At 40.4% G+C, this 17,357-nt stretch overlaps 1 protein-coding gene across 1 annotated transcript in view; it reads right to left on the reverse strand.

The window, feature by feature from the left end:
• Positions 1-8,196: 8,196 nt before the first annotated feature.
• The window catches only part of asic4a (acid-sensing (proton-gated) ion channel family member 4a), a gene marked incomplete at its 3' end in the record, with an annotated part of 159,372 nt that continues 150,211 nt past the window's right edge, over positions 8,197-17,357 (reverse strand). The window contains exons 9-12 of the mRNA XM_083776763.1: positions 15,278-15,394; positions 11,857-11,944; positions 8,936-8,954; positions 8,197-8,257 (exon numbers count right to left, since the gene is read on the reverse strand). Of these exons, the coding sequence (XP_083632889.1) occupies positions 8,197-8,257; positions 8,936-8,954; positions 11,857-11,944; positions 15,278-15,394 (285 nt within the window). The remainder of the gene's footprint in view (positions 8,258-8,935; positions 8,955-11,856; positions 11,945-15,277; positions 15,395-17,357) is intronic.

Below are 17,357 nucleotides of genomic sequence, written 5' to 3' on the forward strand. Positions count from 1 at the left end.
AATGCCGTCATACGATGAGTGTACAATGTTGGATAATAGTGTGCCCCCGGGCCCTATTTCCTGCTATATGATGTATCGCTGCATTCAGAAATGCCACACACCCCCGTGCCACATGCTGCCTTAATGTATGATCTACAACCTCACAGCAAGTTTAATCTGTGAGGTATTTTGGCACATGACTCTGTCCTACAACTAAGTAAAGTATGGGGCTTAAAGGACCACTTTTGTCTCTACTCACTCTGTGTCTTAGACTTAGAGGAGGGCTGTGGACAGTTCAGAAACCTTTCTACAAATGACATCACTGGTCAGCAAAAAATAATAATAATAATGGAACATGAAAAACAATGGCTGCTATTTCAGCATACAAACTTTATTTCTTGAAATCCACACTGACGATGTCCTTGTTAGGCAGGTTTCTGAACAGCCTGGAGCCCACCAATGAGACGCATAGTAGGCGGTTGTCCCAGCTTATAATGAACATAATTGGGACCAATTACATTGAAGATAAGGTTGTAAATGGGTGACGTTAAGTATGTGGTGTCACTGCAAACAGCCATCCACACTAAGGCCTGACTCACACCTTTCGATCTAGCATACAACATTGATGCATGCTAGACTTGTTTACTGATGCAAGCTCCCAATGCATTTCCAATGGAAGTCACATGGTTTGACACAACATTTTTGTTGTACGGCTTTCGGCTGTGTTTCGACTGCCCCCCTCATACAACAAAAATGTTGTGTCAAACCATGTGACTCCCATTGGAAATGAATTGCGAGCTTGCATCAGTCAATAAGTCTCATGCATCAGCTATACATCAATCTGTTGTGCACGTGTGAGTCAGGCCTAAGCATTACTATATCAGTCACCACTGTCTTCACTATAGTTGTGGTGGGGACTCTTTCATCCACTTGAATTTGAAGTATTTTTAAAACAATATCTTCATAGTTGTAGCGTGCAATGCGGACGGCACATTAGACAAAAACACATGTTGATTGATTACGTTGCTGTCGGTCGGAAACGTATCCATATTTGAACTTTACGCACAAAAGCGTCAAATAGCACATCTGCAAGCTCGAAACGCAGCGTGACGCGACGTGTTTAAAGCTTGCCGATATGCTACTTTTGCGAATTTTTATTAAAAAAATGTATCCTGAAAAGTATGTTTTAGACATGACGTTTCCGTCACAATTAGCTCAATTAGTCAGCAGGTGGTGTACATACGGCTCATGTTATCCCGTTGCTACAGCAGTGCCCCCCTACTGCTCGTGACAAATCACACCCAGGTGCCACAATGTCCCGTGTATTGATCTGGTCAGTGGTTCTCAAACGTTATTTATTTCAAGGACCCCCAAAACTCAATTTTGTACCCCCTAAAGGTACCCTGAGGGTCCCTGCGTGGACGCTCACCTTTGAGAACCACTGACCTAGTGTGTGTCTTTTGGATTTATATGCTGGCGCCGTGTTTCCTTTTTTTTTAACTTTTTTTTTCTCCATCTGCCATTAGTGATGTTGGAAATGTACGAGATGAAATAATGCAAATCAAACGGGAGGTAGTGCATTATATGTATGTTTTTTGTTTGCTTTACATACCACCAGCCTGTCGGATTTCAAATGTTATCTTTTGCATTTTTATGTGTGCATTGCATAGCCTACATTGTCATACTATTTCACTTTTACTATTATTCTTTTTTGATCATTTTTCAACCAGATTTTTTTTACGGCTCGATCAGCAATTTTAATACGTAGGCTTTCAATTTCCACTGTTACATTGGCCTTTGTTCAGCAGTTCATACAATGTACCAAAGTACTTTATTTAAGTCCCTTTTGATAGTAAATTATTTTTTACCACAAACAATCTGTTTCCAAGTGTTTTAAAATGTACATACATTTTGCATTCAATTGTATACTTACAATTTTAAATGAACTGTGAATCATTGTAATTATGAAATAAAAAAATATTTAATTATGAACATACTGTATGGACTATTTTTTTCCCCACAGTCTAGTATCACTTGGATAGTGTCCTATGCAAAGGAAAAGCTGTCTTTACACTCTCCGCTAAAGTGGCACTATGTAATTTATTTTTGTCCATTCTGTATGGTAGAGTATGTTAATACTACCTTACTTCATTGGTGTATTTTGTCTTCTTTATTGAGACATTTAGATTATATCAAAGGTCATATCTCACCTAGATACAGGATCTGACGCAAAATTCAATTTATCCCTTGAGCAAGCATTAGTCAATGGTTAAAATGTCAAGACTGGAAACCGGGTTCAAATCCGGGGTAGAAGAGGAAAGTTGCTTAGGTCAGCTTTAAGTTAACCCACTGATGATTTTACAGTCTGGATCGTTGAATCCAGAGATAAAATGCACATTTTCATGGTAAATGTGACTTGTGGTTTGACTGGAGTCTATATATATATATACATAAATTAGAATGGTTGTGAATAACTTGATTTAGACCATCATTATATTTACAAAATCCAGTTTGTCCTTTAGGTGTCAGTAAAGGAACACATATAGCCTATATGTATACAGTAGTAACCTATATTGTACCAAACCATACAGATCCCTCAACCCAGGCCTCTCTCAGACTCAGGTGAACCAATACACAGTTTATGGTAGGCTACTTCACAACGACAACAACATCAGTTGGAAGTCTTTTTCTCCCTTTTTCCCAGATCTAAAAAGGACTGTAGGCAACATTCCTGGCCAGCATAAACCAAACCACCACAGGGCAGAGGACATTATGGGCCAACAGTGTTGCCAGATTTTGCAAGAGAAACAAGCAGCCAGGGCCATGCAAACAAACCCAAAATAAATAAGTTTTACCACTTAATATCAGCTATTATCTATTTTCAAAAACATATTGGGGAAAAGAATATATTTTTGGAAACATTTGAACACAAATCTTGTATCCAGGGGTCCCTGGCACAAAATACTTTCAGATGTGGAGGCGTGGACAAATACCCGTAGGCCTACATATTAATCTGGGGGTCGTTCACGTGAAAAAAGCGACATAGGAAGCAAGCCCAAATAAGAAACTACACTTTAGAAACGAGTAAAAAAAAAACACAACCGCAACTAACCAATATTCACAAGCAACTTTACAGTAAAACAATGCCAAAGTTTCTTATAATAAGTAGACATGGCAACACTGGTAGCCCACTCCGCTGTCTCATCCAACGACCTGAGGTATTCCTGACGTCTGGCTAAAAAAAAAAAAAAAAAAAAAGAGGGAAATTGCCTAGAGAGTAAATTACAGCTTTTTCCAGGTTTCCATATGCAATACCCCGAGGCCTGCTGTAACCACATAACTACAGAGCAGCTTGAGAGTTAATTGCATGTCATTACTTTGTACTATGTTTTTTCATACAATCCCAGGGACTTTCTCCTCCTCCCCTCATGGACACCGGGGTCATTTTGACTTGCTTGTTTTATAACGACAGCGTTAAAAAAAGGAAGGGGAACTTTCCAAAACCATGTCTGTTCCGTGTGCAGCGGTGGAACGTAACCAAGTACAATTAGTTGTTGTCTGGCAGAAAAACCTCTAACTTTTTTTCCCCCGTAAATTAACAGCCCTACTTGATCATACTGCAGTGTCACACAAAAGCATCAAAAGTATAGCCTAGCAGATGCGCAAGCTCGAAACGCAGAGCAAAGTGGCACGTTTTCAGCTGTGCAGTGGTGGAAAGTAGGCTAAACTATAGCTCACTTTCCTCTTCTACCCCGGATTTGAATTCCTTTAAAACGAGCAAGTGAACGAGCAAGTGCTGAATCATTTTTTTTAACCATTGATACCAATAGCCATATGACTATGCTCGCTTACTCAGGGGATAACTACATACATACATGACCTACCTGACACATCGTCCAGAAAGTATGGCTATGCAGACGACCTTGCCATCATGTTGAGTCATCCAACGTGGAAGGTGATGGAAGAGGGCCTGAATGAAGATATGGGCACCATGGTGGCATACCTTCGAAGGTGGCGTCTACAGGTCAGTGTCGGTAAGACAGTCACAGTGGCATACCACCTTAGCACCAGGGAAACAAGGAGGGAACTTGAGGTGAGTGTCGACGGCAGAAGCCTGGAGGTCCAGCAAGCCCCGAAGTACCTTGGCATGCGTCTGGATCGGACACTGTCCTTAAGACAACACCTTGAAGAACTCAAGGCCAAGGTGACATCCATGGTTGCACTGATCCACCGCCTCGCTGGAACAACCTGGGGAGCCTCCGCTAAGACGCTGTCCACCCAAGCCTTGGTCTTCTCCGCAGCGGAATACTGCACCGACTGGCACATCCTGCACAACCCCACAACTACTCCAGCGCCTTCCAAGCAGACTCAAGTCCCGCCACCCCTAGAACAAGGGAGCACAAGAGATGCTCAACTCCACCTCTGAGGACATCTCCAGAGATGCTTGGTTGGCAGCAGCGTGGAAGCAGGAGTGGGAGTCAGCCGGGCCCTCCTGCATGCATCGCTACATCTGGGAACCAGGAGATGGTGCCATAGAAGGAGATGACCTACCTCGCCAGCAATGGACTACACTGAACCAATTACGAACATGGGGATGGGCGCTTCAATGCATCAATGCAAAAGTGAGGATTGGCGGACAGTGCGGCATGCCAGTGCGGTGACCCTGAGCAGACCGCCGACCATATCATCAACACCTGCCCCCATATACAGATTACCCTCGGAAGCCAGCTTCTTTGACCTGGGACCAGAGATGCGGGCGTGTCTCCACGACACTGAGTTGGACCTCTGACGTTACACGAAAGAAGAAGAAGATCTGTGTCAGATCCTGTGTCTAGGTGAAACTTGACCTTTGACACGAGCTACATGTCTCAATAGAAGAGCAGTGACCCAAAATACAACCACCCCAATTAAGTTACCATACAGATTGTAAAAGTAATTTTGTATAGTGTGAATGACTATTTAAGTACTGACTGTAGGCATGAAATAAAACCATAGGCTGATTTTGTAGTTCCATTTCACGTTGAGCTTATCTGCTATTTTCAAAAGAGTTTTACACAGGAATGGAATTGTATATACATGTACTCTTTGGTATTAAAAAAAAAGACAAATATTGCACTTTTGTCTCCACTATATTTATAGTTAGGTTCACTAATGCATTACGAATTAACCACTTTAGCTCTATTAAAGAATTATAATGTAGCAGATCTACAATCTCACGTGTCACAATGCAAAGTGTTATGAGCTTGCATATCTGCAATTCTTCACTTATATTATTAGTTTTTAATTTCTATTTTTTAATACAGCAATGTATTAATATAAAAAAATGCACTTTCTAATTCCTTTGATTACTAAGAATTAACACATTTTGAAAATTAAGTATACTTTGATGCCAGTACTATTGTACTTTTACTAAAATAAATTGTTGAATACAGAGTCTTTTTTACATTGTGGTATTGCTGCGTTGCTTTACTTAAGTAAACAAAATGTACATGCTCTGGAAATGTATACGGCCCAACGATCGGACCCCTAAGTGGTCAGATGGGTGGGCTGCAAACACTTTTGAGATGTTCAAGTGGACCCTGATGCGGAAAAGGTTGAGAACCTACCGTTGAGATGTTCTTGCTCCTTTCTGCAACTCTGCAACTATTTGCAAGGATAAACCACTGGCTCTCTGGGGTGACAAAACCTGAAACATTTTACACAGGGATGGAATTACTGCATTTTATATGCAAGTATATACATGTACTCTTTGGTATTTAAAAATATATATTGCACTTTTGTCTCCACTATATTTATAGTTAGGTTCACTAATGCATTACGAATTAACCACTAGCTCTATTAAAAAAATATAATGTAGCAGATCTACAATCTCACATGTCACAATGCAAAGTGTTGTGAGCTTGTATATCTGCTATTTTTCACTTATATTAGTTTTTAATTTCTAATTTTGAATACAGCAATGTATTAATTCATATAAAAAAGGCACTTTCTAATTCCTTTGATTACAAAAAATTAATGTCAATAGCACTCGAAAACATTAACTCAATTACAAACTGCGACTGAGCAACTTTCACTAGTCAATAGTGTAATATTTGACCAGGAGTATGCAGACTCTACTCAATTACTGTGGTTGAGCATACTTTACTTTGTCCATCATTTAATTCATCACTGGACACTGGTATAAACATGAGCTTTGTCATCATAATAAGTGAGCGAATGAATCTGGATGCGGATTTAGGAGACGGTGGCTTTATCAATCTAAACTTTAATAGTCATTGTATTTACCATAACATTTATAAAATGTGTTCTAACAGAGGCAACAGTCACAAGATTAGACTTCTGTACAAAATGCTGTAAAGCAGTAAGTTATTATGTCCCTTTTGTGTTGTCTCACTTCAGTGGTTCTCAAACTGTTTTTATTGGCATTCGACCACAACACTGAGTGTACAAATGGAACCAAATGCCATCCATTTGTACACTCTCAGAGTTACAGACCTGTAAGGGTCCATTTGGTTCCATTTGTACATTCTCAGAGTTACAGAACTGTAGTAAGGGTCCATTTGGTTACCAATTTATCATTTAGCTGGGGACCCTCTGGAACCACCTCAAAGACCCAGGCCTGGGGGACCCCGCCCGGACCACACTTTAAGAACCACTGTCTTAGAGGGTTTTATCAACGTGAAAATTGCTTCTTGACTTTTGAGATGGTTACAGACAGCTATTTGCATTGTCCTGCACAGATCATTTCCCCTCACTGGTCAAAACCTAAAACATTCAGTTGGAAATAAAAATAAGCAGCAGAGATTCAAAACGTAACATTGTAGACAGGATGGCTTTCTGAAATTTTGAGAATATACAAAATGCAAGAAAGAATTCAGTTGGGGAAAATAAATAAATAAAGACAAAAGCACAAAACAGCAGAGATTCAAAATGTGATATTGTAGACATAGTGGCTGGTTTGCCGTAATTCTGTGAATATACAGACTTTTAAATGTAGCTACTTTTAATCAAAAGACACTTCTGGAGGCATTTTAAAGTCTACAGCTTATTGATTCAATATTTAGATAACTGATATTTTTTATGAGACATGTCCCCCTCTTCCAACTCTATGATAAACCCATTGAACTTCAAACTCCATCTTAACTGTCAGATTCTGGTGACTGATATTGCCCTTTTTTCCTTTTTTCGACCCCAGAAGTGTTTTATAATATGAAATACACAATTAAACCCTATACTATTTTAGGAGTCCCCCCCCCATCCCGAAAAATAGCCAATTTACAAGCACACACGGAGCAACAACACGTCGCGTTGCGTCGTGAGCTTGTAGAGCGGCTATTTACACAGAATGTTCTCGCCTTCAGAATGTATAGGACGCTGGGGTTAAATGGGTTAAGTCAACTGCAGTCACAGAACAGAAAGCTGAAGAATGTGAAGAATGTGCTAGGCTTCATGTCACAAGGCCTTCTGCTGCAGCACAACACACCAACCATCCAACCATCTGGTAGCTCGCATGGCCTCAGCCTGCATGCCACTGGTTCCCAAACTATGGCTCACGACCCAATTTGGGGTCTCACACAAACTATATATTTTTTTTTAAACATTCGTAACTTTAAAAAAAGGCAAAAATGTTTCAAAGGATTGGCTGTTTGAAATAGTGCTTATGTGGTTAATTCCTAATGTTCACTTCTTTTATACATTTTGGGTCCCGGGGGAGACGCCAGATTTCTCTTTTGGGCCTTGAGCTGAAAAGTTTGAGAACCACTGCTGGACAGCATACTATTATTCAACCATGTGTTTGTGATACATCTGAATCAAACAAAAGGCTGTAAAGCAGTCAAAGTGATTATGTCCCTCTGTGTTGTCTCATTTCAGTGGTTCTCAAACAGTTTTGATTGGTATTCAACCACAACTCTTGAGTACAAATGGAACCAAATGGACAATTGGTTCCATTTGTACACTCTCAGAGTTACAGACCCCTAAGGGTCCATTTGGTTCCATTAGTGCACTCTCAGAGTTTACCAATCTGTAGTAAGGCCACTTTCAAACTGGCATTTTTGCCCATATTATTTATTTGTGAAAGGACAACTCTGTTTGTCACTGGCAGAGGCACCGATTGTCATGCACAGCCTGGCCGGTACAGGACGCCATCGGAGAGCATGATTGGGAACCTTTTGAAAATGTCAGCCTAACACATGATTATGCATATTAAACAAACAGTCACAGCCCATGATTACTAGCAGACAGGGAGGAGGTGACAAGGCTGATGACCACCGTGGACCTGCAGCATCACAAACAATAATCACAAACACAATGTGCCAATCAAATGGAGAGAAAATAATTGTTCATATACTGTAAATGTGATTACACAAGCCAAGAGTTGCTCGTTGTTTTTTCTATTAAAATATGGTAATTGGCTGTGTGTGGGCTGCCATTCTTTGTCTTCTATTATTATTATTTTATTTGTACTTCTGCTACTTCTATACTTTTGCATTCTTTATCTCAATATCACAAATTAATTATCCTGAGTTTTAAGAAAATATTACTAGATTTGTATCCCACGATTTTTGTAACCCTTTTATTCACCCAGTGTCTCAATTGTCTAATCAGGCAGAGGGAGTGTAGCGCCCAGGTTTAAATTAGACGTAATCCTGGGCGCTACAATCCCTCTGCCAACCTGGGGAGAGCAACGGACTGACCCCATGCTTCCTTAAATGCATGAGGAGTCCAAGCCGCTTCTTTTCACCTGATGGGGGAGTTTCCCTGGTTGGATGTAGCGTGTGAAAGGAACATGTTATTCCAACCAGTTCCTTTCCCCTCCATCAGGCGCCCCGGCTGGTGAGGGGGTGGCAGTATAGGGACCAGGACTACTGCATGTTTTTTGGTAAGAGTGCCTACCCTAGGCAACATGGGGAGAACATGCAAACTCCTCACATAAATGTCCTTTTGCAAACCCCACCTATGGGCACCTATGGGCACTGATGACGCGGGGGAGAGAACACGCCGGTAGCGCCCACAACATCCCCAGCAGGAATCTAACATAGGACCTTCTAGCTCAGAGGCGACAGCGCTACCAACTGTGCCAACGTGGCTAATTTCTTTTAAACACAAATCTTTTCTTCTGGGGGTCCCTGGCACAAAATAAGTTGGAGAACTGCTGATTTAGAGGCGATTTGTAGAATCGCCCTCAGGTCTTAATTTTTCATTTGAAAGAATAAATATATTTTTTATTTATCCTTAGGGTGCTTGGTGCAAAATAAATTTACGCCACATCGTGCCACATTTGGAGCTTGCACATCTGCTAGTTTTGCTAGCGAGACAAATTGATGTGTTGATCTGCACAGTTGAGATCGGGTTTCATCGTTCATGGAACATCTGTAATTCTTGACACATGACAGATGTGTCCAAAAAGTATGAATCAGGCAACAATGTTGAAGTAGGAACTTCTCTACATTTCATGTGGTTAATTAAAGTCTGTCGACTGTGAAGGAGTAAGGAAGAGAAAACAATGACCATCATTCTAAACAATGGATTTTATGGATCAGACAAAACTTTCCTTTTTTCTTCTAAAGCTGTGTATTCATTTTATCAGGAGCTGCAACATTTCAGTTGTACAATAGTACTACAATCATGACTGTTATAAACATCTTCTCAAAAATGTATAAATAAATTACTAAAATTAATATTACAGAAGTTATATACTGTATAAACAGCATGTAAAGAACAACCATTGAAACAGAACTTTAAAAGGTTCTTTAGTTTTAACGTTGGATTTCTTTATGTACAGTTATAATCCTGCTACTGTCTAACACCTTTAGCACAGACCAGACAAAGTGGTTTATTTTCGTTGCTGTCGGCCTAGTCTCACGTAGCCAGACAACTATTCCACAATCTCCGAATGCTATATAGAGTCTGGAACTACAACTCCCAAAATCTGAGTATAGAAGCTTGCATTTCCGTTCACGAAAATATATTTTAAAATATCTTTACATTTTATTTTGTATTTCCTTTTCTGCTAAGCAACACGCTATATATGCTTAGGTGATTTCTATTTACTATATTTTAGGATAAATTAGCGCGACTGTAAAGAAATGAAAGTGGGGAAGAGCCTCCACTTCTACTTTATCACTTACTCATGATAGAGTTTCTCCAGACTGTATGATGGAAGCATTTGAAAATTGCTAAAGGCAACAGTCTGGCAACGCGAGACTACTGTCAGCCATAAACCTCTTATCTCCATATTTTAACTTATTTTCATAACCTACTTTGTTGTACTACACTAACTACAGTGTCGCACAAAAGAAGCAAAATGGCAAAAATAGCAGATCTACTTTGGTAGATCAAAGTTTTTGCTGAATCCTGAAATGTAACAGTTTTGGACAGAGGTTTCCACCCGACAACAGCGTGGAAGGTTGTTGACTTCCAATCCATGATAATATATGATTAGAATGAAATAAATTCACAATATTCTCTCATATTCTATAGGCTGATTGGAAATGGAACAATGGCCTGTTATACATTATATCTTTTTTTATATTGTATACAATATAGAGGGGTAATTATAGTAATCTCATAATAATAAATAAATACATAATTTGCCTTGGTGTAATGCTTCAGTATATGGTACAGGTGTATTTTCCGAGAATGAAGCAAATTAGTTTGAGGAGTAGGCCTATGAAAAAATAATAAAACAATCATTAAGGTGATCCCGATCAATCAATCAATCAATCAATCAATCAATCAATCAATCAATCAATCAATCAATCAATCAATCAATCAGATTGTTCTTTGTTTCTGTGTAAACGCAGTTCCTGTCCTCGTAGTGGTGACTGAATGAATGTACCAGAAAATGATTGGTCCTGAAATTGCTAAATTGCTTCTCACTTCTCGCTTGGAAGTGGAACAAAGTTGGGGGACAGGGTGGGGGCTATAGGTTGTCCAAACATTGTCCAATGTGTGCCTACAACACGTTACGTACAAGTGGTCTGTTTAGCAGCGCTAATTTTGGCGTTCCACTTTGGCTGTAGTTTTTCCACTGGTGACAGCAAAGGAGAAGGTTCTGTGACGGAGATGCCGAGGGTCTCGGTTTATTATCGCAGTGCTTCCCAACCCGGGCGGAGGGGGGGGGGGGGGGGGGGGGGGGTCTTGTCTGTTTGGAGGTAGTTCAAATTTTCAAACCTTTCACCTTCTGCCTGTATCAGTCCAACTTGTCCTACAATTATTTTTTTTCATAAAACAGCAGATCTGTTATTTACGCTATTCGGTGTACAAGAAGTAGCATATTGTTGCTGTCAGGCAGAAATCTCTGATCTCCATATTTTAACATTTTTTTCCTTTTTCTTTCATAAATCAACGCCGTACTTGTTCATACTACATCAGATAGCAGATCTACAAGCTTGAAACAACACGCTTTAAACTTGTAGATCTGCTACTTTTGCGGTTTTAATTTTTTTATCCAGAAAGTAACAGTTTTGGAGACATGAGGTTTCCACCTGACACTGTGACCATATAATATAAGGGCTAACATGTTTGAAAATCACAAGTGTGTGTGTGTGTGTGTGTGTGTGTGTGTGTGTGTGTGTGGGGATCTCAGCTTGTGTCAGATGTACGGTAAGTGGGGGGGTTGGGAACCATTGTGTTATTGTACGCCCCCCCCCCCCCCCCCCTGTCCACGGCACGGGGACCACTCACTCACATCTTTTGTTGTCATCAGGACAGGAAACATCAAACAACAACAAGAACAAACAGGCTGCTGCTTCTAGCAAGCAAAGTCCTCGAACACGCCTCCGTGGCGGACCCCTCCTCCTCCTCCTCCTCCTCCTCTTCCTCCTCTTCCTCCTCTTCCTCCTCCTCCTCCTCCTCCTCCTCCTCCTCCAGGACCTCCTCCATGGTGGTGGTGGTGGTTGGGGAGGAGCGTGTTGGCATACGGCGCCCCCTCTGGGTGACTCTGTGCCATGTCACTGGGCTCCTGGGTTGGAAACAAGAGCAGAGGCAAGAACAACATGTGTACGTTCATCAAAATGCACAATTTAACCACTTAGCTCATTAACTACCAGAGTCTCTACATAGCCTATTGAATTCCTTGCCAGCGTTTTTGAGCATTCTATTACGAATCGTCTGTCTCTCTCTAATAACCCAATCGGACTTTTAATAAAGTACAAAACGAGATGATCACCTTCCCAGCGGAAAAGGGGACCCGAAGTGGGTGAAAAAAACGTAAAGACGTATATGCCCGCACCCCTATCCAATCAGAAGCCTTCCCAGCCCCAAAGCTGCTGCGGAATGAAATAATGGGATTTAAAAGTATCGCTTGTATTGTTTGTATTGTTAGATTGTTCAGAAGGCACACGACGACGGGCTATTCAATAGGCGTGCTGGCTGCATACTGACTGAGACATACTGAATGAACTGCCTATATTTTATTATGTGTCCAACAGATGGCGTAGTTTCACATGAAATAACATGTCTCATGTCTTGAATATCACATCTTCGGATGGTCCATGTAAACACTCATTCGGAATGTCCATTTCCCAATGTAAAGTCGCAGCAAAAAACATTACTTCCGAAGTATTTTATTCTGAAGTATTTATTCGGAATGACAAGCCGTGATGTAACCGCGGCCATTGAGATGTTAGAGAACCAGGAGGTGCAAGCATAAGGGCTGAATAAGAGCTCCAGCTAGTGTCCTGAGAGCTCTCTTGTTAACAAATGAGGAGATTCTGCCCAAGAATCTTGTCCATTGGTTTACTCTTTTGATCGCTCTTGTTGCCTTTCTTTCACCTGACAGTTTATTGTCCAGGATACAACCCAGATATGTAACCTCTTCTTTGCTAGAGATTACCATGTCATCAACTCTGACTCTAAAATCATTTACATTTACTCTACTGAGGGAATGGTTGGACCCAAAAAGAATGGATTCTGTTTTACCAAGATGCAATGAGAGTTTGTTATCGGTAAGCCAAGTTCGGATTTTAGTAAGTAATTTGCTATAAGAGCGTTACCAGACGAAAAGCCAGTAAGTACACATCTAGTGTACTTTTTTTTTTCACTTAATTTTTATTGAAGGAAGAACAGACAAGAAAAACACAACTGACAAGACTATACGGAAAGAAAAAGAAAAAGACAAAAAGTAAACGAAAAAAAGGCTGCATTTCTCATATTACAAAAAACATTCAATGAAATCCTATTGCAATATTGCTAGGCTGGGAGAAGAGATTCCACTTTTCCCACTTTTTATAGAATTTATCCTCTTGTAGTCTAAGTATGAATGTTAGTTTTTCCATAGCATACAGTTCCTCAATAATGTCCATCCATTGATCTTTCGTTGGTGGGTCCTGCTGGCACCAGCGTCGTGTGATTGCTTTTTTACTTGCTGCTAAGAGGATCTTGATTAAATATTTATCATGTATTAGAAACTCTTCAGGGAAATTTCCCAACAGTAGAAAAGAAACAGACAGAGGTATCTCAAAACACAGAATGGTCTCCAAGGTGGAATAGATGTCCTGCCAGTATTTCTGAATTTTAGGACAAGACCAGAAAATATGAGCGTGGCCCGCCCCCTTGTGGCCACACTGTCTCCAGCAAGGCTGATCTGTTTTCAGTTGTCTCGATTTAATTTTGGGTGTAATAAAAAATCTCCAACTCTTTTTCCCAATTAGTTTTAATGTACTCTGTGGAGTTGACCCTAGCTGAAACCAGGGCATTATATATACTGGACACTACTCTTTTGGATTCATGCTTATATGCCTGAATAAAAACCTGTATGAGATCGTTTGAGGCCACCGGCTCGGATGCTTTCACCTCCCCCATGAAGTACTCTCGTATTTGGAGGTATCTAAAAAAGTCCTTGTTATCTATGCACATACACATATCTTTCAATTGTTCAAAGTTCAATAACACATTGCCTTTCATGGCAGTACTGTAAGAGGAAAAACCATACCGAGCCCATCTCCTGAAAGTTTGATCGTACACACCAGGCTTAAAATCTGGATCGTAAGCGGGCCACCTCAACACCCTGATTGACCTCTCCATTTTGAACTGTTTCACGACTTTGAACCAAGTATTTAAAGTAAATATTGTGAATGGGTCTAAAATGTCATAGTATGACTTAGCCTGGTCTTTGTTCCCAATTAAAGACTGAATAGGGATGTTGATTGATTTAATTTCCAAAGCTTTCCATTTAGCCTCGCATTTATCATCACACCAACATATTAAAGGTCTTAATTGTGACGCATAATAGTAATCCCTCAAATTTGGAAGGGATAGTCCCCCTCTTTCTTTAGGGAGTTGTAAAGTTTGGAATCTGATTCTCGTTTTTTTTCCGTTCCAGATAAATCTAGATATCATTTTGTCCCATTCACAAAACTGTTTGGCAGGCACCTCCACTGGTAGAGACTGAAAGAAATATAATATCCTAGGTATAACATTCATCTTGACTGCTTCTATTCTAGAACTTAAGTCCAAGGGTGACAGAGACCATCTCTCAATATCTTTTTTTAATTTGTGTGATTATGGGTTGATAATTTGCTTCATAGAGTTTAGATAGGTCCTTAGTCAACCTTATTCCCAGATATTTAATTGATTTAGAGTTCCAATTGAAAGGGTAAAGCTCTTTTGTTTCCTTTGAGGGCTTGTAATTATAAGAGAGTATCTGCGTTTTATCCACATTGAGTTCATAGCCTGAGAACCGACCATACATTTCCAAGGAGCTCATTAATTTGGGGAGGCATCTATCCAGATTTTTTAAATAAATTAACAAATCATCTGCATATAAAGCCAGCTTCTGCTCATCATCATTTATAGGGATTCCTTGTATTTGAGGGTCTTCTCTGATTGCCTGGGCCAGGGGTTCTATAAAAATGGCGAACAGTCCTGGACTGCAGACGCAGCCTTGACGGACGCCACGTGACAGAGTGAATTGGTTCGATAGGTGTCCATTTATTTTAACTCTTGCTGTGGGTTTTGTGTACAAAGTTTTGAAACAATTAATTGATTCTTCAGTAAAGCCACATTTCTTAAGTATCAGGAACAGGAAGTCCCACGAAACAGTGTTGTATGCTTTAAAAGCATCGAGGCTTACTAAAATAGAGCTTATTTTATGTTGTTTTATGTGGTTCATGACATGTAAAGTCCGCCTTATATTGTCTTGTGTTTGGCGGCCACGGATGAAGCCAGTCTGGCAAGTTTCGATGATCTCAGACAAAAAGGTGTTCCACATCTAGTGTACTTAATGAGGTATGCGAACCAGTGAGCTACAGTACATGACTGCAGGGGAGGATGGAGACCAGACACAGCTGTGTACCTTGGCTTTCACGTCCTCCAGTCCCACGGTTGCTACAGCACTGGTCTGCTGCTTGTTCTGTTGCTTCTCCTCCTTCTGCTGGGGTCTCAGCAGACGCTGCAGCCGCTGCTTCATCACCTGGGAGACGGAGAGAGCTCAGCATTACAATACTATTCTGCTTCCTCTGTGGTGCAATGCACTGCATTCACAGACTCAATTGTTATGTATAATGTATATCGTTGCTGTCAGAAACCACCTATCTCCATATTTATACTTTTTGTGTTTTTTCGTAAATCATTGACCTACTATCATGTACTATGATTGATGACCCATGATTGATTGATCATACTAAGGCGTCACACAAAAGCATCAACAGTAGCAGATCCGCAGGCTCGAAACACAGCACGAAGCAACACGCTTGGTGCTTGTGGATCTGCTACTTTTACTGTTTTTGAATTTGAACCCTGAAAAGTAACAGTTTTGGAGGTATGAGGTTTCCACCCGACACAGACAATATCGTAGGCCTACATGCTTGTTTGGAATGTAGCATACATTTTTTGTTCTATACTTAATCGCTGCCATATACCTTTGGACCTGAGCTAATGACATTCATTTCATTACTACTCTGGCATTTCAAATATATTTATTTTACAACTCATTGAAAAGGCAAAGATCTCCCTGTGCTCAGTTAAGGTCAGGCACAGCCAGATTAGCTATAGAAAAAGCTAGGACCAAAGAGATACACTAGGAAGCATACTGAATGTTCTATTTGTAGAAACTATTGGACATGAAATTAACTTTATGCCCTATTGTGGGGTATAATGGCCTGAATTGTGATTGTTTTGATTGGATCAAAGGATTGGACAAAAGGAATTGTGGCTGGGAATATCAATATTACTGTATATTGATCTTTTCCTAGTTTAATCACCCATTTTATACTTTAAAAAATGTTCACAAATGTTTAAAAATAGAGGATCTACAAGCTTACAGCGTATTGTATTGTGAAATGTTGTGAACCTGTAGATCATCTCTTTTTTGTGAAAATGTTAATGTGAATTACAATCAGAATAGAATGAACCTTTTAACAATAACACAAAACTATTACTAGGCTATTACTATTACTACTACTTCTACTACTGTTACTACTGTTACTACTGCTGCTACTACTACTACTACTACTACACTACTACTACTACTAATGTAAAAATCTCCACAGCCATCAATGTGAACCTGAAACAGTTAAAGCAGAACCAACATTGGTTAATTTATAATGACACGGATGACTTTGAACGATCTTCTTATTACAAATGTCTGCTTTGTCCATATCAGACAGAATTTTAGGAAATTAACCCACGTGTTATATTTCATTGTACAACAGCACCATGCAAACTTTGTGAAAATACCTGATCTACAAGCTCACAACACATATTTTGTGAAATAATTGTCTCCACCAGGCCGAAGGCATGTGGGGAGAGTATGTTTTGCACTCCGTCCGTCCGCGTGTCCGTCCGTCCGTGTGTGTGTCCGTGTGTCCGTGAACAGCTAATCTCGGCCACCGTTAACCCGGTCGATGCCATATTTTGCACACACACTCCCTGGATGCCAACGATGAACCTCTGCCCCAAACTTTCCAGAACAGCCTGTTATAGCGCCACCAGGAGGCCGCTTTGTGCAAAACAAGTTTTTGCACAGTACACCTACAGATTTTGTCCAAACATCACGCAAATTGGTACACAGTCTCTCTAGAGCCATTCAACGAAACGGGTCTTTCAGATTTATCAGACTCCATCCTGATTGGTTAAGATTGGCTTCCAAAGTTCACAGGAGTGCTCAGTTTCAAACAAAATGCTGCAAATCATGAACACATCGCGTCATTTCCGTGAAATTGTGCACCCACATTCCCACTAGGCCGAGGACGAAATGCCACATGAACAATTTCAACTCAGCCTCAAGGTGGCGCTATAACTGGCCAAAAAGTGTTTTTACCTCTAACTGCACGGATCTGTGGATAACTTTGTATGCCAACTCCCTAGAGGCCAAGGAAAAACCTTTGCCTGGAATTTTTCACATCTGCTCTTTATAGCGCCACCAGGAGGCCGAC

The sequence above is a fragment of the Protomyctophum parallelum genome (assembly GCF_964188405.1).
Source record: "Protomyctophum parallelum genome assembly, chromosome: 11".
In the NCBI taxonomy this organism is placed as follows: Eukaryota; Metazoa; Chordata; class Actinopteri; order Myctophiformes; family Myctophidae; genus Protomyctophum; species Protomyctophum parallelum.